General features: G+C 37.7%; 1 protein-coding gene across 6 annotated transcripts in view; it reads left to right on the top strand.

The window, feature by feature from the left end:
• Positions 1-23743, top strand: part of CAB39L (calcium binding protein 39 like) — a 155039-nt gene that overhangs the window by 41100 nt on the left and 90196 nt on the right. For 3 of the 6 annotated variants that reach the window (XM_037154576.2, XM_037154572.2, XM_053665374.1), the window contains 2 exons: positions 6216-6357; positions 9202-9366. In XM_037154576.2, the coding sequence (XP_037010471.2) occupies positions 6247-6357; positions 9202-9366 (276 nt within the window). In that variant the 5' untranslated portion in view covers positions 6216-6246. Of the gene's footprint in view, positions 1-6004; positions 6038-6215; positions 6358-9201; positions 9367-23743 lie in introns of those variants that run through there. The other 3 variants (XM_037154573.2, XM_037154574.2, XM_037154577.2) reach the window with 3 other exon arrangements.

Here is a 23743-nt window from a genome sequence, read left to right as displayed (position 1 = left end):
ACTAATGCTAGAGGGCAGGTTGATGTGCCAGGCCCTGATATAGTTTCCATTGCCCAGGAGACATTCATCTAGTGTCAGTCTGTTGGACTAACATGGCATCTTTTCTTGTTCTTGCTTCCTGCTTTGCTAAAATATAATGTATTTTCTAAAAACTCTGAGGTAGACTTTATGAAAAAATTATTACTACCAATTTTATCCCTAGAGGGCACCATTTTTAGGACTTCTTCATTTTTTTGTCTCCATCTTAAGAATTTCATTTTCAGCTATGGTGAATATAAGGAGGTAAAAATTCAGAATGAATATGGACAAGTCATGAATAACCTAGAGCTTACTGTATATGGCCAATCTAAATATTATGCTATATCTTTCATTAAGAACCCCCTCTTAGATTATAGAAGTTCCTCAAAAAAATTAAAAATAGAACTACCATATGATCCAGCAGTTCCATCCACTTCTGGTTATTGTCTGAAGAAAATGAAAACACTAATTCAAAAAATACATACATGCTCCAATGTTCATTGCAGCATTATTTACAATAGACAAAATATGGAAATAACCTAAGTGTTCGTTGATAGAGGAATGTCCATCACACAGTGGAATATTATTCAGCCATTAAAAAGAATAAAATCTTGTCATTTGTGACAACATGGATGGACCTTTAGGGCATTATGCTAAGTGAGATAAGTCAGGTATAAAAAGATAAATACTGTATGATCTTACTTATATGTGGAATTAAATCAAAGCTTAAAGAGAACAGATTAATGGTTGGCAGAGGCAAGGGTTGGGGATATATGAAATGGATGGAGAGGTCAAAAGGCACAAACTTTCAGTTATAAAATTAGTAAGTCATGGAGATGTAATAAAAAATAAAGTAACTAAACTGGTATTAACATGTAAATGTATCTGGGTTTTCTCACAGCATTTGGTAATTTTTTTGATATCTAATTTTATGAATGAAATAGAAAATTATGAGTTAAGTGATTTGAATAGATGAATTCATAATTAAACAAAAACGAAGAACCCTTCAATGTACAGATAGAATAAATGACACCGAGATAAGGCTTATGGCTGACTCTGTCCAGCAGAGTTCGTGTGTTGTGGCTGATGATGAAAATAAATGCACAAGCGACAACAATCCTGCGGAGAGAAAGGGAACAGCACTACTACTCTCTCAAGGGGACAGTGCCTATGGATGTCTTGGCCACTTCCTCAAGAGAGGAGCGCCTTGACCCTTGCCTAGACAGGTTTTTGTTTTCCTCGGGTCTTTCCTCAGAGAAAGATTTATTATCTATTACATAGAATATTATTGTCTATATTTTAGGTACAATCAAGAAAATGAAAATAACATGCCAAGGGGAATGGCAATGAGCTGATTAACTGTCCTTGGGAAAACTCATACAGGCTTTGGATATTACCTTGAAGATAGACAATACACATTTGTTGTTTTAGTGCAGGGTGATGGACTTTTAGCAGGAGCAAGCCATAACAATCTGTACGAATTTTCTAGGTCTGATTCCCACAGGAATACTCGGTCTGGCTCCTGCCTACCACTTCACTTCTGTAGATTTTCCATACAGAGCTGAGTCATATTTGCCAGACCAAAACAAACCAGTCCCCTACAAAGGCTAGTAACTATGGAATCATAATAATCAATTATCAACTCAGAGCATGGGGGTTTAAGTACCATGTGTGTTTTTAGGCCTGATTATTAACAGGTAGTTGTGAGTTCCATTGGGCTCATTTATTAAATGGTGGTAGGGTAAATGATGCAACTGGGATGGGTACACATGGCACTGATGAGCATATTGCCCAGATCATAGAAGGGGCAGCCTTGAGTTTGAAAGTTATGAGGGCAAGTGTTCAGACTGGGAGTGGGGTAGGGCTGACCATGGTCTGAAGAGAACACAGGAAAGAGAGCACATTAATTTTCAGGGAGTATGGGGGCTGAAGTGGCATGGTTTGAAAGTTTGGGTATTGATTTCCCTCAAATATGAGAAATATGACTCACATATGGGTCCGAGAATTGAAGAATAATGATCCTATGAAATATTAAAACATTATTAAACTAATTTTATGTGCTAGTTATTACGGTAAATAGATACCTTTAAAGTAATTTAAAAAAAAAGGAAAACTTTATTAGTTGAAAGGAAAACTGTGTGTACTATGTGGTAATACCCACTGTTATATAATATTATTGTCCCTAAAATGTTTATTTGCCACTTAATAATAAGCTCCAAAGAGCGGGGATTGTGTTTCTATCACTAGTACTTAGCAAAATACCTGTGCTTAGTACTTACTCAGTAAATAAATGAAAAAATAGGATACATTGAATGAGGTAATGCTGGCTGTTATATTAACATGTTCTGAAAATGTTTGTAATTTTAGTGGAATTAGCATTGGAATTAGCTCATTACAGTGAGACTTGAACAGAGCAATAGGCAATGAACAAAAACTATGTCATGTCATATATATAATACCATATCATAATTTGTACTCTGTTTTGATGTCAGGGAGCATGTATTTAGTTGAAATTCCTACAGCTGACTGACATTCCTTAGTACTGAACTGCATAAAGAAAGATAACAATTATACAAATGCATCTAGCATTAAAAATTTTAATGCTTAATACTTGAACATTGAATAGGTAACATTCAAAAATAAATTTATATTTTAAAAATGTATAAGTGGCTCAAGAAGTTAGATATATCTAGGGCACTTAATAAAGACAAAATATCTCAGTTACTAAGCCTTTCTCTCTAGTGAATGATTCATTATTTGTCATGGAATGTTTTGTAATAATAGCAGCTAAAGATAGAGTACCTCACTTTTACTGGGCCCTGTGCAAGGTGCTCTGCATACCTTTAATTCTTACAACAATCCTAATGGGTACATGTTATTATCACCATTTACAGGTAAGAACACAGAGTCTTAGAAAGATCACATACTGTGCCCAAATTTACCTAGGTACAAAGAAACACATTGCTTGCCCTGCCCAATCATCTAATGATTGTTTCAGTACTCACCTCCCTCCACATTAGATAAACTTTTAAATATACTTTGCCTTTACTTATGTTTAGGCCTAAAGAAAAACCTAATGCATTTTTATAATTTTATTTTTGTTTTATAAAGGGACAGTATTACCGAATAGAGGTCCAAGGGTGGGGGGCAACATTTGGCCCACTCAGGGATGCCAAAAACTGTTACAGAACAACATGGGCCCCTCCCAAAGACGGTATATTAATACCTACTGAGCTTTTCTGTCCGCCGCCAGAGGAAAGACATCTCTCAGTGCCCAGGATTTGTGAAAAGGAAAGGAAAGGTTTATTTAAAGCTATACACAGACTTAAAGTAGTGCCCAGTGTCCCCATTAATATATCAAAGTCCTTAAGGATAGCCACAGATACCCACAGTGCTTCCTTCCCCCACTGCCCTAATTCAGGGTACCATAACTCAGAAAAAGAAGCACACATCCATGTTTCAGGTTGCTGGCACCATCAGCTGTGTCGCCATCCAGGCAGGATCTCTAATTACTCCAAAGCCATGTGGCACCTTCTCATGGTCCACTGGCAAGAGTTTTTTGTACCCATTTTTCCAGGCAAAGTCTCTCCTGCTTCCCAGGCCACATGGCCAAAAAGAACGCTCCCGCAGCCACCTGGGCCTCCTCTACCAAAGCTGCAGGGGTCTGCACTCTGCCAAAAGTACATGGCTTTCTTCTTCACCTGGCTGCAGGGGTAGGGTCTCCACTCTGCCAAAGCTGAGTGGCAATTCTCTGCTAAAGCTGCATGGTGATTCTCCCTCACATGGCTGCAGGAGTCCCTATTCTGGCTGAAAGCACATGGTTCTCTCTTTTTAATGGCTGCCGAGTCTGCAGTTAAATCCCCGCGCCAGTTCTCCTTTGCAGCCCCATTTCCGACTCCTACAATCTGTTATATCTGCCAAGACTCCCATATCCTCCCAGCTTTACTGGGCTGCCATAGTGAGTCTGGGCAGGTGTGGCCCCATGGCATGGAGCCAGTCAACTCCAAACTCTCACACAGGTGCTGTAATGAGGGGGTGTGGCCTCCCATTTACATCCTAGGTGGAAGCCACTCCCTGCTCCCTGGCTCAAAGCATGGCTACAGCTATTTAACATATCTGTGAGACCAGTTAAAGGTTATAGATCTGTTAAATGACTATTCTAGAGGTTATCTGCAAAACTCTTGCTATGCAAAACAACTCTCAATGGCCCTGCTCCATTTGTCCCTTCCCCCAACTGACACCTGTGGCAGGGGGGTAAGGGGTGAGGACATCTTATATATCTTTCTAATATTTACTGGATACCTTGAGTTCTGGACCCCATTTCAAATCCCTTTTTGGGGGGCCCCTTTCTTGGCTGTGCCCGGTTACAACAGGACACAATGTTCTTCCAGTGCTGTTTCATTTTGCACCTGACACCACCCACTGAGAATCAGTGTGATTTTCACATATTTACGTTTCAATGCTCTGTCAATTTTCTGTATCAGCTTTAAGGCTGACTGGTGTCCTGTAACATGCTTTTCAAACTTATCCTTGCCCTAAAAGTGGACATGTTCCCCTTCACATTACCCTCCCACATTGGGAAGTTAAGGCATCCCTACTGAAAGCATGGAATGTTTTTTAAGTCTTCTGTTTAATATCAAAATTTCTACCAACAGTTTTGATTCCTACTTCATAACATCTATGTATTACATTCTTTTTTTAAAAATATTTTATTTATTTATCTTTAGAGGGGAAGGAGAGAGGGAGAGAAACATCAATGTATGGTTGCCTCTAGTGCTTCCCCTGCTGGGAAATAGCCTGCAGGGAACTGGCATGCAACCCAGGCATGTGCCCTGACTGGGACTCGAACCTCGATACTTTGCTTCGCAGGCCTGTGCTCAAGCCACTGAGCTACACCAGCCAGGTGTATTACATTCTTGACTCCAAATAATACTGAAGTAATTTATTGGAAGGATGTAAGGTAACTCACTGATCTGTCAAATACTAGGGAACTATATTAGGAAGTAGGAATCTAGGGAAATAAGCAATATAGAATCATAGCCAAGGTTACACCACAGGAATAGCTGGTTAGAAGAGTGCTACTATCAACTGGTATACATATTTGTGTATACATTTACATATAATCTTCATTGTTAATAAGAAAAATATTAGGAGACATAGTATTATTAACCCAAAAGTTCATCAGTAGGGTATTGGTAAAATAAATTATGAGAACTTGCCAAATAATTATATAATGTATCTGTATAATGGAATACTATATTGCTATAAAATATTATATGTCTAAACATGCACTTATAGAATGGTATTCAAGTTATAAAAAGTTGCAGAAAGCTGCAAAATACTATTATTTAGTACTATTCTATTTTTGTCTTAAAATACATTTATTTTTAATATGTATAGGGAAAATTCAGGAGGAGAAATATTATACCAAATTGATAAGTTATTATCTCTGGGTCATTGGTTAATGGCAGCCTTTGATGTATATCTGCATTGCTTGAAATATTTTTCTTGGTAAGTATAAAGTAAATGAATATGCCTGAACTAACTGGAACCTTCAATTACAACATTTTTCCCTCAATACCTACATTTTTAGTATAAATAGGGCAATGACAGCTGTATTTGGCTTTCTCTGCTCTATGTAAATAGATGTTCTCAAAAACAAGAATTGATACTCCTTTTCCCACTCTTCTCACCCTCCACCATGGTAGTCCTCATTTTATCAATGAGTATAGTCAGCCGAATATTTGAAGATAAAAGAACAGATTCTAAATAATTTTACATGGTAATTTTGTGATTGCTGTGGATTAGCATGCTTTTAAATATTACCGTACCATAGTATGTGGATCTTAATCCCACTCCAGTGTTACATATTTTATTTTATCTACTATTATCATCATCATCAGTTTTTTTAGTCAAAATAATCTAGTTTTAAATACCAGCTTGTTCTCTCTTCCCATTCTTATATAATCCTGTGTTTCTATTATAGGAAAACTTTTAAACTGTGAGGAAAACCATGTAGGTAAAGTTTCAGAAATATTTTATATGTGCTTAAATTTGTCTTAAAACTTGATGAAACTCGTTTTAGTTGGATTTTAATGTTTTAAATTACTGAATTAAAAGCTTATATTATTTTAGTATAACAATTTAATTATGTTGAGTTAAATTTATAATATGGTTTTTTTTATGTTTGTTTTTAGCATTCCATATTGGAAGAAGTGATTTCTATAGATGAAAAAAATGCCTTTTTTTAGTAAATCACATAAAAATCCTGCAGAAATTGTGAAAATTCTGAAAGACAACTTAGCCACTTTGGAAAAGCAAGACAAAAAAACAGACAAGGTATGAGCTAAAACAATAACATTATTTTTAAAATATATGTATTCAAGACCAAAAACCAACATAAAAGTTTAATGAAATACTCCAAATATGGTCTGTGATGGGACACACAGGGTCACTGTAAATACATTTAAGTTGAGTTCAGGTTTTACACACCTGATACTTGTTGATTCTGTTGTCTTCACTCTTGATTCATTACCTGGAGCCTCTGATGAAACTTGGATCTCTCTAGACTACAAGCTTAAAAGTCTAAGAAGTTTTTATTTAAAGATCAGCTGATAGTTTCTACTGTTTTGCAACCTCATTTTAACATTGTTTAAGGTCCTACCCAGCACAGCTTCCTCATAGGAAGGGCTTTTCAGTGTTTTAGTCATATCCTCAAAGGAATGTTGATTCCTGCATATTTGATTTCTCTCTAAAGTGACTAGTTTATGATAAGATTAAAGATATCTATAAAATAAATACCCTTGAGTGCATAATATATTTCTGTCTCAGTGTATGATACAATCTTGTTCTCTTGTAAGGATGTAGAAATATGCTTCTCATCCTACATCTTGAAAGTAATGTAGAAATATATTTTAATCCTAGTATACTTTGTAATATTAAGCCAAATACTGGCCCAAAGAGAAAAAAAGAAATAATCCTCATAAAAGAGTAAATCTAAATGACAAAGTTAAGAAAAAAATTTAAAAACAGAAAAAAGATACTCATCCTCATTTGTAATCAGGAAAAGTCCAATTACCTGTAATGTATTCATAATACATGTGTCTACCTTGCAAAATTGTCTGACAGATTTAAGTGTTGACAAGTATGGAAAGCAATAAGAACTTTGATTCACTGTGACTAATAAAGTGTAAATTGGTTTTTGGAAACCAGTTGAGTGTATTATCTGTTACATAGGAAGCTGTGTGTTCCTACTAGATATAAATTATAGAGAAATTCTTAAACATGGGCTCAGGACATGTACAAGAATGTTCATAGCATTCTGTTGTTCATAATAACCCCTCAATGAAAACAACCCAAATGTTCATCAACAGTAGAGATGGTATTGAAGTGGTCACTCATTAAAATACTGTAGAGCAACAAAAATTAAGAACTGCTGCTTACATGCAGCAGCATGGATGAATCTCACAAGGGGACAGGTACTATCCCAAATCAACAGAACTAAACTATATTGTTTTGGGCTGCAAACATAGGTGAGAAAAGTATGAAGAAAAGTAAATAAATGATTGGCATTAGAAACATAAAAATTTTTCTTTAGGCTGAAAAAGGGCCATTCAGATAACTTCTGGGGTACTTAAAACGTTGTTTCTTGAGCTGTTTAGTGATAACAAAGGTGTTTGCTTTATTACGGTTATGCTTAACTCTTTATATATATGTTTAAAGTGCTCTTCTATGGATATATATCACAACTTAAAAAACTTCTAACATTTAATAAATTAAGGATTGCTTCAGTCAGATCGTAAAATATAGCTGGAAATGATTTTTTAAGTAGTGCCATCTACTATGAATTATTTTTATATTGCCTTATTCTCTTTATTTCCTTCTTCAATTATAATTATTATAGTACTAAAAACTGTGATATACTGTATTTTTTGGACTATAAGACAAACTTCCTCCACAATTTGGGAGGAATAATGGTTGTTAATGCTGTTATTTGAGGTCTGTTTACATTTACATTGGTGAAATATTATGTTATTTATGTTATTAAATATTTTACCACATTTTTTGCTTCAAAATTTTCTCCCTATTTTCCTCTTCAAAAATTTGGGTGTGTCTTATGGTCCAAAAAACAGGGTATATATTTTTAAATGGTCAGCAAATCAAATTGTTAACTAATTGCCCTGCTCTCCTCTCTTCATCTGTATTAATTTTTTAAACTTTTTATTGAGATATAATTTGCATTCCATATAATTGACATTTAAAAGTGTACCATTTTAGTATACTCAAGGTTGTATAACCATCACCACTATCTAATTCCAGAATATTTTCAACCCCCAAAAGAAACTGTACCCTATTAGCAGTCATATCTCATTCTACCCTCACCAGCCCTAGTACGCACTAATCTACCTCTATGGATTTTCCTATTATTCTTTAAATGTAGTGAATTTTTTTGTTGTTGTTTAAGTTTTATAGATATCAAAAAAGATGATGACTGTGTGTGAGGGGAAAGGAGATTGACAAAGAAAGTTTATGGGTTTTGACAACTTATGATTTTATACCTAGTCCATTTAAAAATCAGAAATATTTTCTGTCTAGTGTGGCTCAGTGGACTGAGTGCCAGCCTGTGAACCAAAATGTCACCAGTTTGATTCCTAGTCAAGGCATATGCCTGGGTTGTGGGCCAGTGCCCCACTTGGGGGAGTACAAGAGGCAACCAATGGATGTATCACTCCCACATCCATGTTTCTCTCCTTCTCTTGCCCTCCCTCTAAAAATAAATAAATAAATAAATAAAATCTTTTTTAAAAATCAGAAAAATAGGGACTGTTGCAAAACCTTAGCAAATGCTTTAAGACTAGTAGCTACCAATAAGTTTTTAAAATTTAATTTTCAAGAGTTAAATTTACAATTAATTACTAACAAAGTTGTCTGTGTCTGAGTAGGTTTAAAAGAATCTTTTTCCAGTTATGTTGACTAAATATTAGAGATATTTTGTGTATATATAAATTTTAGTATTTTTTAAAATAAAAAAGCAGTGCTTACTAAAAGGTTTTTGTCTGTAACTGTACAGTGTTTTTTGATCATAAATAAATAGGGCCTAAATAAATTATTTTTGTTCATTTATTTGTTTATAGCCTGAAAACTTTTATTTGCTTAAGTCATACCATACTTTTTGGTCACTAGGCTTCAGAAGAAGTGTCGAAATCACTGCAAGTAATGAAAGAAATTCTCTGTGGTACAAATGACAAAGAAACCCCAACAGAGGCTGTGGCTCAGATAGCACAAGAACTCTACAATAGTGGGCTGCTGGTGACACTGATAGCTGACCTACAGCTGATAGACTTTGAGGTAAACTATCTGTAAGAGTATTGTATCTCTGCATTTCAATTTTTTAAAATTATTTATTTATTTATTTTTAGAAAGAGGGGAAGGGAAGGAGAAAAAGTAGAAGAGAAATATCAATGTGTGGTTGCCTTTCATGTGTCCTCCACTGGGGACCCGGCCTGCAACCCAGGCATGTGTCCTGCTAGGAATCGAATCGGCAACCATTTGCTTCACAGGCCCACGCTCAATCCACTGAGCTACACCAGCCAGGGCTGCATTTCAATTTTAATATCTATCAATGTTACCTAAATTTTATATTATTGTTGATTTTACTTTATTTTTTTAATGAGTAAAAGAACTTTAATTCTTTTCCTTTCTCATCCCTTTGGAAATCTAAGCAATACAATGACTAAAAAACAAACAATAAGAAGCATAAATTAAAACCATGGGTAATTGTAAATCAAATTATCATGCCACAGTCACATCACTTATTTGATGATGTTCTGATCTTCTAGTTGTTTAAAGTTTAGTTACACGTCTCTCTTTTATAGTTAAACTGATACATATATTCTTTCTGACATTTCTAATATAATACCAATAACCTTTCTTGTTTTTTTAAAATTTATTTATTAAATTGTTGTTCAAGTACAGTTTTCTGTCTTTTACTCCCATCCCAGCCCAACCCCCCCTCAGGGCTCCCCACCTCCCTCCCATCCCCCCCCCCTTAGTTGTTGTCCATGTGTCCTTTATACTAGTTCCTGTAAATCATTCCACTTTTTCCCATGAAATTCCCTCCTCCCTCCCCTCTGGTCACTGTTCTCCCCACCTGTTCTCTATTTCAGTATCTTTGGTTAAATTTTGCTTGCTTGTTTGTTTATTGTTTACCTTCCTGTAAAAGGTGAGATCATATGGTATTTGTCTTTCAGCGCCTGGCTTATTTCACTCAGCATAATGTTTTCCAGTTCCATCCATGCTGTAGCAAAGGGTAGGAGCTCCTTCTTTCTTTCTGCTGCATAGAATTCCATTGTGTAAAGGCACCATAGTTTTTTGATCCATTCATTTACTGATGGACACCTAGGTTGCTTCCAGCACTTGGCTATTGTAAATTGTGCTGCTATGAACATTGGGGTGCATAGGTTCTTTTGGATTGGTGTTTTAGACTTCTTTGGATATAATCCTAGTGGTAGAAATGCTGGGTCAAAAGGCAGGTCCATTTTTAGTTTCCTGAGAAAATTCCATACTGTTTTCCATAATGGTTGTACCAGTCTGCAATCCCACCAACAGTGAACTAGGGCCCCCTTTTCCTCACACCCTCTCCAACACTTGTTGTTTGTTGCTTTGTTTAGGATGACCATTCTGACTGGTGTAAAGTGGTATCTCATTCTGGTTTTAATTTGCATCTCTCTGGTACCTAGCAATACTGAGCATCTTTTCATGTGTCTCTGGATCTTCTGTATGTCTTCCTTGGAGAAATGTCTGTTCAAGTCCTTTGCCCACTTTTTAATTGGGCTGTGTGTCTTCTCAGAGTGGAGTCGTGTAAGTTCTTTGCATATTTTGAAGATCAAACCCCTGTCTGAGATATCATTGGCAATTATGTTTTCCCATACAATCAGTTCTCTTTTGATTTTAATACTATTTTCTTTAGCCATGCAAAAACTTTTAATTTTGATGAGATCCCATTTGTTTATTCTTTCTTTTATGTCCCTTGCTCTGGGAGACATATCAGTAAAAATGTTGATACATGAAATATCTGAGATTCTCCTGCCAATGTTCTCTAGTACTTTAATGGTGTCACAGCTTATATTTATGTCTTTTATCTACCTTGAGTTTATTTTGGTGTATAGTGTATGGTGCTTGAGTTTCATGTTTTTGCATATAGCTGTCCAGTTCTCCCAAGACCATTGGTTGAAGAGGCTATTTTTAGTCCATTTTCTGTTTTTGATCCCTTTGTCGAATATTAATTGACTGTAGAGAGCTGGGTTTACTTCTGGATTCTCTGTTCTGTTCCATTGATCTATATGCCTGGTTTTATGCCAGTACCAGGCTGTTTTGATTACAGTGGCCTTATATAATACAGTTTGGTATCAAGTATTGTAATCCCTCCTATTTTGTTTTTCTTTCTCAACATTGCAGCTGCTATTCAGGGTTGTTTATGGTTCCATATAAATTTTTGAAATATTTGTTCTATGTCTGTGAAGTATGTCATTGGTACTTTAATAGGTATTGCATTGAATCTGTGAATTGCTTTGGGTAGTATGGATATTTTGATGATGTTAATTCTTCCAATCCATGAACAAGGTATATGTTTCCATTTGTTTGTGTCTTCCCTGATTTCCTTCTTCAGTGCTGTGTAGTTTTCTGCATACAGGTCTTTTACCTTCTTGGTTAGGTTTATTCCCAGATATTTTATTTTTCTTTTTGCTATATTGAATGGGATTTTTTTCTTGATTTCTGCTTCTGCTGTTGTATTGTTGGTATACAATAATGCCTTTAATTTCTGGATATTGACTTTGTATCCCACTGTTTTGCCAAATTCCTTTATTAGGTCGATCAGTCTTTGGGTAGAGTCTATAGGATTTTCCATTTACACTATCATGTCATCTGCAGACAGTGACACTTTTGTTTCCTCCTTTCTGATTTGGATGACTTTTATTTCCTTGTCTTGTCTGATCACTGTGGCTAAAACTTCCAGTACTATATTGAATAGAAGTGGTGAAAGTGGACAACCTTGTCTTGTTCCTGACTTAGTTGAAAAGAGTTTAGTTTTTGCCCATTGAGTATGATGTTGGCTTTAGGTCTCATATATGGCCTTTGAAGGGAATATAAAGGGACATATTCAGGAAGGCTCCCTCTATTCCCACTTTCCTAAGTGTTTTTATCAGAAATGGGTGTTGTACCTTTTTCTTTTTGTTTATGTGATGATTTGCGAATATTGAACCATCCTTGCATCCCTGGGATGAATCCCACTTGGTCATGGTGTATGATCGTTTTAATGTATTGTTGGATGCGGTTTGCCAATATTTTGTTGAAAATTTTAGCATCTATGTTCATCAGCAATATTGGCCTGAAGATTTTTTTCTTCGTTGTGTCTTTCTCTGGTTTTGGGATAAGGATGATGCTGGCTTCATACAAAGATTTTGGGAGTCTTCCATCATTTTGATTTTTTGGAATAGTCTGTGAAGAATAGGGGATAGCTTTCCTCAAATGCTTTGTAGAATTGTCCTAGAAACCATCTGGTCAGGGCTTTTCTGCATTGAGAGATTTTGGAATACTGTTTTAATTTCATTTGTTGTTATTGGCCTGTTCAGGCTTTCTGCTTCTTCACTGAGTTTTGGAAGATTATATTTTTCTAGAAATTTATCCATTTCACCTAAGCTTTCAAATTTCTTGGTATACATAAAGGTCTTCATAGTAATTTCTTACAATCTTTTGTATTTCAGTGGCATCAGTTGTATTCTTTCCTCTTTCATTTCTGATTGTGTTTATTTGGGCCCTCTCTCTCCTTTTCTTGATGAGCCTACCTAAAGGGTTGTTTATTTTGTTTATATTTTGCAAAACCCAGCTCCTGTATTCATTGATCCTTAGAATTGTGCTTTTAATCTCTGTATCATTTAATTCTGCTCTGATCTTGGTTATACTCTTCCTTCTACTTGCTCTGGGCTGTCTTTGTTGTTGTTCCTCAAGTTCTTGCAGGTGTAGGGTTAGGTTGTTTTTTTTTGAACTGTTTCTATCTTCTTTAGGTAGGCCGGTATTGCTATGAACTTCCCTCTCAGTACTGCCTTCGCTGTGTCCCATAAGTTTTGTGTTGTTGTGAGTTCATTTTCATTTGTTTCCAGAAAGTTTTTGATTTCTTCCCTAATTTCATTCTTGACCCATTCGTTATTTAATAGCATGCTGTTCAATCTCTATGATTTTGGGTGTTTTGGGTCTTTTCCCTTGGGGTTGGTTTCCAGTTTCAGTCCCTTGTGGTCGAAGAAAATGCTTGGTATGATTTCAATTTTCTTAAATTAGTTGAGGCTTGTTTTCTGTTGTATCAGGTGGTATAACTTTGAAAATGCTCCATGTACATTTGAAAAGAATGTGTATTTAGCTTCTTTGGGATGAAGGGCTCTATATGTATCAGTTAAGTTTATTTCATCGAGGGTGTTGTTCAATGCCACAATATCTTTGTTGATATTTTGTTTGGAAGATTTGTACACATGTGACAGTGGGGTATTAAAATCCCCTACTATAATTGTGTTGCTATCAGTCTTTTTCTTGAAGTCCTCTAAGACTTTCTTTATATATTTGGGTGGTCCTATGTTGGGTGCATATATATTTATGATTTTAGTGTCTTGGTGGATTCTTCCTTTGAGTATTATGAAGTGACTTTCTGGGTCTCTCTTTATGGCCCTTCTTTTAAAATCTATTTTGTCTGATAGGAGTATTGCTACCCCAGCTTTTTTTTTCCTGTTCATTTGCTTGGCAAATTTGTTTCCAGGACTTTACTTTTAGTCTGTGTACGTCTTTTTTCCTGAGGTGGATTTCTTCTAGGCAGCATATATGTGGGTCATGCTTTCTTATCCATTCAGTTATTCAGTGTCTTTTGCTTGGAGCATTTAATGCATTTACATTTAAAGTTATTAATGATGGGTACTCTTTTTTGCCATTTTTGTACCTGTGTTCCTATATCTCTGTTTTCCTTCCTTTCCTTAAAGCAGTCCTTATAGCATCTCCTGCAGAGCTGGTTTGGTGGAGATGTATTTTTTTAGACTTCTTTTGTCTTGGAAGCTCTTTATTTGGCCTTCTATCTTGATTGAGAGCCTTGCAGGATAAAGTAGCCTTGGTTGCAGGCCTCTGGTTCTCATTACTTGGACTATTTCGTGCCATTCTCTTCTAACTTGAAGCATTTCCATTGAGAAGTCAGCAGCTAACCTTATTGGGGCTCCCTTGTATGTTACCTTCTTTTTCTTTTTTGGTGCCTTTAAGATCCTCTCTTTGTCTTGGAATTTTGCCATTGTAATGATGATATGTCTTGAAGTGGGCCCCTTTGGGTTCCTCTTCATTGGGACTCTGTGTTCCCTGGATTTGTGTGAGTTGTTCTTTAATCAAATTACGGAAGTTTTCCATCATTACTTTTTGAAATAGATTTTCTATCCTTTCTTCTTCTAGTATCACTATTATTTGGATATTGTTACGTTTCATATTGCTTGCATTTCTCTTAATTCCTCTTCATTCTTTCTGAGCCTCTTTTTCTTTTCTTACTCCTTCTGTGAGTTATTTCTACTTTGTCCTTCAACTCACCGATCAGATATTCTGCTTCATCGATCCTGCTTTTAATGCCTTCCTCTGTGTTCTTCAGTTCAGAAATTGTAGTCTTCATTTCCTCTTGGCCCTTGTTGATAGTTTCTATTTCCTTTTTCATGTTGATATAGTTTGCAGTGAGTTCATTGAAATTCCCCTGTAGTTTTTGGTAGGTCATTGTGAGTTCTTTGAACTTCCTGATAACCAGTGCTTTGAATTCAATATGTGATAGTTGACTTACCTCTATTTCATCTACCATTTTTTCTGATGCTTCCTCCTTTCCTTTCATTTGGGGATTGTTTCTTTGTCTTCCCATTGTTTGTGAGACTCTTCTTGTTAGCTTCAGCTTCTTAAATTGATTTGTTCCCGCTGCCTGGGTTTATGGTGTGCACTTCTGTGGTATAATACCTGTGAGATTCAGTGGTGTAGTCTCCTTGATCTCCCAAGCTCACTGGTCTTGGGCTGTCCTTTACATTGGGTCTTCGTTTGTCTTTGGGTTTGCTTGTTGTGGAGTCTTTCTTTTGTGGGTCCTTCCCACCAGCTGGTGAACTGATGGTCCTTTTGTCCACCACCTATTTTAATTTGTTGTGCTGGTGAGAGCAGGTTGTGTTGAAGCTAGTTCTGTGTGTACAGTTTTCAGGATTCTCTTTTGCTCTTGATCAGTTGTTTGCCCTGGGCAGTTTCTCCACTGTTTGGTTGTATTTCCAGATAGGTCTTGGATTGAGGTTTGTGTGGTTTCTATTCCCTCCTTCACCTTTTTCTGTTTTTATTTGTTGGTGGTTCCTTTGTTGTTGGGTTTCCTCTTCCAGTGGGTATCCTGGAGTTCACCTCTTCCACCTGCTCTTTTTTGTGTGTGTGATCAGTTGAAGGGGAAGGAAAAATGGTTTATGACAGCAGGAGAGTATTCTATGATATTTACAGTATCAGCTGGTAGAGTAGAGATAGGAGATTCTTTGCTTATGTATAGTGATAACTGTAGTCTTCAACCCTACTAGCCACTTTTCAGAATGGATGGAAAGAAGATAGGGCTCTTGTTGGAGAGGGAATTTTTGTGAGTTTCTTCTAGAAAGCAGTGAGTTTGTGGGAAGTCAGATTGTGAGGTAAGGTGAGAATATAGGATGGTAAATAGGTGTAGTGTGAAAGAGAACAGAGTTAATCACTACAGTAGTATATAATCAGGAAACCGTGAAGTAAGCTAAGATCTGGGAGGGGTGTTGTTTAGTATTTACAATAGTGTGGAATAGCTATTATATACAATAGTATTAGAGCAACAATCATATGACAGAATCTATAAGATACCAAGATTAGGGAGTATTGGACCTTCAATAGTGTACTAATGGAGCAAGGGGAAGTAAGGAGCATTAAATTAGCAACACACTACGAATGCAGGGACAGGGGAAACCTGTCAGATGATACAGTACATCCAGCCAAAGCAAAGAAGACTATAAAGAAAGAGGAAGAATGCAAAGATACTATTAAAATAAAAGATGTAAGAATAATGAAAAAAATAATAACTCAAATATGCAGTAATGTGTAGTTTCTGTGCTTTAGCTAAGTGAAATTTGTCTCTCTGTCTGTACTGTTGGGATGCCCCCTCTTTGGGTTTAAGTCACTTTTTTTTTGCAGTTCCAAGTTTTTTGTCTCACTTGGGCAGGGGGAAGGCAGTGGAAGGGAGGAAAAAGTGATAAATTTGGAAAGAAAGGAAGAAGGAATAATACAAGAAAGAAGGAAAGAAAGGGGAAAACTACTGAAAAATAAAACAATCATAAATTTAAAAAAATAAAAGATTGCTGAAAAAAAAGAAAAAAAAGTGTATAGAATCGGCCAAGATGGAGGCATAGGTGGAAGCACTGTTACTTCTTCCACAACCAAGTTTAAAGACAACAAAATTTTAGTAACAAAAACACAACGAAATCACAGAAAATTGAACTATACAGAAGTCCAACAACAATGAACCATTCAGCCAGACTGGTAAGAAGGGCGGAGCCAGTGACTGGCGGAGCAGGGTTATGCAGGAAAACTCGGCCAGACCCTCCCAGGCGATGGGCAGCAGTTGGTAGATACCAGTTGTGGGGTTGCGACGGGCAGACCCAATAAGGGCAAAAGGCGGCAGGCTGACCGCGGTCACACATTTGCATGCAGATAAACTAGGTGAAGGAGTGAGCAGTGAGGCAGACTTCACAGGTCCCAGCAGTAGGAAGCACCAGAGGGGACCGCTGTTGCCCCTTTTTGACCTCACCCCTACATACAACATCACAACCCAGCAACCTGGGTGGCCCTGCCCTGGTGAATACCTCAGGCTCCACTCCTTCGTAACAGGAGCAAACAGACCAAAACATGGCTTAAGAAGAACTCAAAGCCCCAGAGCCAATAACTCTAAGCGACCAAGAAATTGCCAACCTATCAAATGCACAGTTTAAAACACTGGTGATCAGGATGCTCACAGACTGGTTGATTTTAGTTACAAATTAGAGGAACATGTGAAGGCTAAACTAATTGAAATGAAGGGAAATGCACAGGAAAGCAATAGTGATGGAAAGGAAACTGGGACTCAAATCAAGGGAGTGGACCACAAGGAAGGAAAAAATGACCAAACAGAAAAGAATGAAGAAACAAGAATTCAGAAAAATGAAGAGAGGCTTAGGAACCTTCAGGACATCTTTAAACGTTCCAACATCCGAATTATAGGGATACCAGAAGGGGAAGAGGAATAGCCACGAGTGGAACACTTATTTGAACAAATAATAAAGGAGAACTTCCCCAATCTGGCAAAGGAAATAGACTTCCAGGAAATCCAGGAAGCTCAGAGAGTCCCAAAGAAGTTGGTCCCAAGAAGGAACACATCAAGGAACATCATCATTACATTAGCCAAAATTAAAATGAAGGAGAGAATCCTAGAAGCAGCAAGAGATAAAGGGACAGTCACCTACAAAGGCGCTCCCATCAGACTGTCAGCTGAGTTCTCCAAAGATACCTTACAGGCAAGAAGGGGCTGGAAAGAATTATTCCAAGTCATGAAATCCAAAGACCTCCATCCAAGATTGCTCTATCCAGCAAAGCTTTCATTTAGAATGGAAGGGCAGATAAAGTGCTTCTCAGATAAGGTCAAATGCAAGGAGTTCATCATCACCAAGCCCTTATTATATGAAATGTTAAAGGGACTTACCTAAGAAAAAGAAGAGAAAAAAGATGAACAGTGAAAGGACAGCAAACTCACAGTTAGTAACAACCACACCTAAAACAAAAGCAAACTAAGAGGACAGCTAGATCAGGAGAAGAACCATAGAAATGAAGATCTCAAGGAGGGTTAGCAACAGGGGAATGGGAGGAGAAGGGGGAGAAGATACAGAGAATAAGTAGCATAGACAGTAGGTAGAAAACAGACAGGGGAGGGCAAGAATAGTACGGGAAATATAGAATCTAAAGAACTTGAGACACGTGGACATAATCTAAATTGGGGGGGAATGTTAGGAGATGTGTGTGCAGGGTGGAGGGGAATGAAGGGGAGGAAATAGGACAACTCTAATTGCATAATCAATAAATACATTTAAAAAAAACACCTCTTAATTTTTTCCATTTGGCCAGACCGTTTTTTCTGGTCTCACTGTCTGTAGTAGGCTTAGGGGCGATTGGTGTGGCCTTTTTCTCTTCTTGGTGATCTCATCTGGTCTCACGAGCACCCTCTGAAGATCGTGACTAGTGCCTATCCCCAGCGCCCCTCTAAGGGAATTCGTATCTTCTTTAGAGCACTCTTTCCCTGGGAGTGTGCATGTGCACACTCCCTGCCAGTCTTCCAGGCTCCCGCAGGTTTGGGTGGGAACCTTACCCAGTGCTATGGGGGAGTGCAAGGACGACTCTCAATTCTTCCAAGCAGGAGGAGACTGCAGACTCCGAGGGTGATCAAGGCCCCCATGTTTGCCTCCTAGTGCCCATTTCTCTCTCTGACACTTAAGCAAACCCGTCTCACCTGGCGTTTTTCAAACTGTGCCCAGCCAGGTGGGGAGGGAGCTGATGACCCAGCTCTTTTCCAAGGACCTTGTTGCCAGCCCTCAGTTCCCAAAGAATTAGCAGTAGACCCATCTGGCCACTGGCACCCAGCTTGGTCGAGATGGCAGCCTCAGCCTGCAGCCTCTGTGCTGGTTCCTTGGACCTTATTGACCCACAGCCATCTCCTCACCATCTGGTCCCTCAGTGTCCACTACAGTTACTGGACTCCAATTTTTCTGTATGTTGGGGCACTTTTGGCTATTTGCTGTGTTCCTCCGCAGATCAGCCAGGTCTGTCTCCCATGCCTGGGGGAAAGTGGAATCATCTCCATCCTACTCCCCCGCCATCTTCTCCCTCTCCTCCTATACTATTCTTAACCCCTCCTTTCTATTTTGTACCTACTATTTATGCTTATTCCCTGTAACATTTGCCCCACTTTTCCCCCTGCCTACTGATAGCCTTCCATGTCATCTCCATTTTTGTGTTTCTGTACCTGTTCTAGTTGTTTGCTTAGTTTGTTTTCATTTTTATTCTTTTAGGTTCAGTTGTTGATAGTTGTCTATTGTCATTGTGGTCTTCATATTTTTTATCTTTGTCTTTTTCATAGATAAGTTTCTTTAACATTTTGTATAATAAGGGCTTGGTGTTGATGAACTCCTTGAACTTTACCCTATCTGGGAAGCACTTTATCTGCCCTTCCATTATAAACAGTATCTTTGCTGGATAGAATAATCTTGGATGTACATCTTTGCCTTTCATGACTTTGAATTCGTCTTTCCAGCTCCTTCTCGCCTGCAAGGTTTGAGAAATCAGCTGATAGTCTTACGGGAACTCCTTTGTAAATAACTGTCTCCTTTTCTCCTGCTGCTTTTAAGATTCCCTTTCTATCTTTATTCTTGAGTAATGTAATTTTGATGTGCCTTGGTATGTGCTTCCTTAGGTCTAACTTCCTGAGCTTCTTGGACTTACTGGAAGGCTATTTCCCTTGCCAGTATAAGGAAGTTCTCCTTCATTATTTTCTCAAATAAATTTTCAATTTCTCAGTCTTCCTCTTTTCCTTCTGGCACCCCTATGATCCAGAGGTTGGAATGTTTAAAGTTGTCCTGGATGTTACTAAGCCCCTCCTCATTTTTTTGAGTTCTTCTTTCTTCATTCTGTTCTGGTTGAATGTTTATTTTTTTTCTACATACTGTTGATTTAAATCTTATTTTTCTTTCCTTCACTGTTGGTTCCTTGTACATTTCCCATGTAATTTTGCATAGGCTTCACTTTTCCTCTATGTTGCAACCATACTCAACCATTTCTGTGAGCATCTTGATTACCAGTGTTTTGAATTCAGCATCTGATAGGTTGGCTTTGTCTTCATTGCTTAGTTCTATTTTTGTAGCTTTGATCTGTTCTTTCATATGGGCCATATTTTTTTTGTGTTGACCCAGATGTTACATTGAAAGGGGTGGAGCCTTAGATATTCACCAGGGTGGGACAACCCAGGTCACTGTGTTGTGGTGATGTATGTTGGGGAGGGTTCCAGTTGGAATCAGTGCCACTTGCTGGGCTCTCACCAGCCTTCAGTCACTTCCCCCACTACCCACAAACAAATTAGGCCCTTCTGGTGCTGATTCCCAGGTGAGTGGGTTTGTGTACACTATAGGACCCTGTGAGTCTCTCCTACAGATTCTTCTGTGAGGCTAGGAGCTTCTTGTGCCTCTTCAACCCCTCCAGGTTATTACCACCAAGGTTTTGAGGCATCATTTTCCAGCACTGAAACCCTGGGTTGCATGGTTTGTCTTGCTCCCCAGTTGTTCCGCCTGGTTTATCCATACACAAATGTTGGACTGTCTGGTTCTCCACCCAAGCATCCTTTCTGTCCCAGCTGCCCATTTCCACTCTCCTACCCGTCTGAATGAATGTTTCTTCTTTAACTCCTTGGTTTTTGGACTTCCATACAAATCAATTTTCTGGCAGTTCTGGGTTTTTTTTAATTTGTTTTTGTCCTTCTTTTGATTGTGCTAGGAGGCAAAGTGTATCTACGTATGATTCCATCTTGGTGGAAAATTCTAGATAATCTTTTTTAAAAGATTTTTATTTATTTATTTTTAGAGAGAGGGGAAGAGAGGGAGAAAGAGAAGGAGAGAAACATTGATGTGTTGATGTGTGTGAGAGATTCATCAATCAGTTGCCTCTCACATGCCACCAACTGGGGATCCGGCCTGCAATCCAGGCATGTGCCTTCACATTCTGGTGCTCAATCCACTGAGCCACACCAGCCAGGGTTGAAGAAAGAATCTTAAAAGCAGCAAGAGAAAAACAGTTAGTTACATGGAAAAGAGTTCCCATAACACTATCAGCTGATTTCTCAAAAGAATCTTTGCAGGCTAGAAGAAACTGGCAAAAAGCAATCAAAGTAATGAAAAGGAAGGACCTACAACCTAGATTTCTCTATCCAGCAAAGCTATCATTTAGAATCAAGGGGAAGGTAAATTGCTTCCCAGACACAGTAAAGCTAAAGGAGTTCATCCTCACCAAGCCATTGTCATATGAAATATAAAAGGTACTTACTTAAGAAAAAAATAGATGAACCCAACATTAAAATGACAATAAACTCACTACTATCAACAATTGAATCTAAAAAACAAACTAAGCAAACAGGAAGAACAGAAACAGAATCATAGATATGGAGATCATTTGGAGGGTTATCAGTGGGAGGGGTAAGATTGAGATTGGGGGCAAAGATGCAAGGATTAAGAAGTACAAATTGTAGATACAGAAGAGATATGGGGCTGTTAAGAATAGGATAGGAAATGGAGTAGCCAAAGAACTTATATGCATGACCCTGTGAACTGAAGGATATAGTGTGCCAGAAGCATTGGGGTTTACTGGGTGGAGGGGGACACAAGGGAGAAAAGTAGGACAACTGTAATAGCATAATCAATAAAATAAATTTCAAAAAAGAAATCAGATGAGAAAGGAGAAGAAACACATAATTTTACTCATATGTGGTACATGAAATGAAGAGCAACCACTGAACAAACAAGACGAAAACACCCTAAACTCATAGATACAACAGAATGGTTGTTATCAGAGAGGAAGGGTGGCGGGAGGATGATGAAAAGAGTAAAGGAGGTTGCAGAAGGAAACTAGTCTTTATCTGGTGGGCCACAACAGAAAATGCAGATGTTGTATTATAATGTTGTACACCTAAAATTCATACAATGTTATTAACCAGTGTTTCCCCAATAAATGTAATTAAAAAAAATTCCTGGCACTCTGGGTCAAGATGGCATTATAGGAGGCTCCTGAATTTTTCTACCTTCATGGCTGAACAGAAGGTACAGATTACATGGAAGAATTCCCTCAGAAGCGTCCAAAAACTACCAGAGTGACTCCTGTTTGTTGGGTGACTGAGAAAATGCCTGCATCAAAATTGGTAGAAAATGCTTAGACACACTCTTACTATAAATCTCACGCCTGGCACAGCACCATACAATTGGGAAGAAACCCTCAATTCCAAAGTTCACCTTGAGAAGGAAAGATTTTATACCATACATCTAGTCCCCTAGCTTTTCTGGCTGTTGACTGAATTAGGAACTGAAATTACTTATCTGTGAAAGCTAATAGAACTTGCATGTGTGAGTCCCATAGAATTGTATCAAACAAAAAAAAAAGCAGTGTTAACACGCACACAAGCCCTGTTGCAGCTACTTGCACCCCCAATCCTGGAGCTAGAATGAAAGATCATAGAGAGAGAAGGCAAAAACGCCTATTTTCCAGTCTGTTCCTAGAAGGGACTTTACTGCATGCTTGACAAGCTGCTGTTTTAGGGTCCAGCTTCTAATTATCATGCATCTGGCTGTGATTCTCCCAAGAGCCCAAAAGACTTAGTAGGTACTTTCCCTGCTTTCATCTTCCAGCTCACTGCAACAAGAAAACCAAGTTGCCAGTATCTCCTTAGAAGAGTGTGTACACACATCTAATGTGTCATCTCTTATACCTGCCACCTAACGGGCTGGCTCCCAAATAGGCTAGCCCTGATAGATAATAGAACTTGCATTCATGAGTCTCATAGGACTGTAGTAAACAGAGAAGCACTTTTGACATGGGCAGGGGAACACCCATCATGGCTACAAACCTGGACTCAAGAAGTAGGCAAAAATGTGCATTTCCCAGTTTCGGTGTGGAAGGGATTTTAATGCATACTTTCCCAGCTGCTGCCTGAGGTTTTAGCTTTTAATCAGCCTGCATCAATGTACTAACTGCAGTCCTTCTCTTTGGGACACTGACAGATCTTGGCTTGGCCTTAAATATTGGGAACCACTAAGAACAAAGATGGTGGCTTGCACAATCACTTATTTGGCATGCAATAAGGAGCTCAGGACAGCCTGACTGACAAGGTTCCTCTCTTACATGAGATCAGTCTGTCCAGACAAGGAGAGATGGCTGTTTGATCTAATATCCAAAAATCAACGTAGAGAATCAAGGAAAATGAAGGAAAAAAGGGAATATATCATAAACAAAAGTACAAGATAAGTCTCCAAAAACCAAGCTTAATGAAATAGCAAGCAAATTACTTAACAGAGAGTTCAAAATAATACTCATAAAGATGCTCATAAGGTCAGGAGAGCAAATTCATGAACAAAGAGAGAATTTTAATGTGAAAATAACTGAGAGATAGGAAATATAAAGTACCAAGCAGAAATCACACAGCAGAAGAATACAATCAATACTATACTGAAAAATTCAACAAAGGACTTCTACAGCAGACTAGATCAAACTGAACTAAGGATCAGTGAACAACAGGGTAATGGAAGATAAGAAGTAGAGGAGAAAAAAAATTTTAAGTGTAAAGATAGCTTAAGACTTTAGGGATATTTTTATGTGTACTGATATATATATATATATATATATATATATATATATATGTGTACTGATTATATGTACTGATATATTTATATATATCAGTGTACGGTGTGTACTGATATATATATATATATATCAGTACATTTATGTGTACTGATATATATATATATGTTATAGGAGTCACCAGAGGAAAAGAGAGAGAAAAAGGGGAAAAAAGCTTTTCTAACAAATAATGACTGAAAACTTTCCTACCCTGGGGAAAGAAACAGACATC

This window comes from Artibeus jamaicensis, unplaced genomic scaffold (genome assembly GCF_021234435.1).
Source record: "Artibeus jamaicensis isolate MK-2021 breed Jamaican fruit bat unplaced genomic scaffold, CSHL_Jam_final contig_410, whole genome shotgun sequence".
In the NCBI taxonomy this organism is placed as follows: Eukaryota; Metazoa; Chordata; class Mammalia; order Chiroptera; family Phyllostomidae; genus Artibeus; species Artibeus jamaicensis.
The sequence above is the reverse complement of the archived record's forward strand: the minus strand, read 5'-3'. Positions and strand labels throughout refer to the sequence as shown.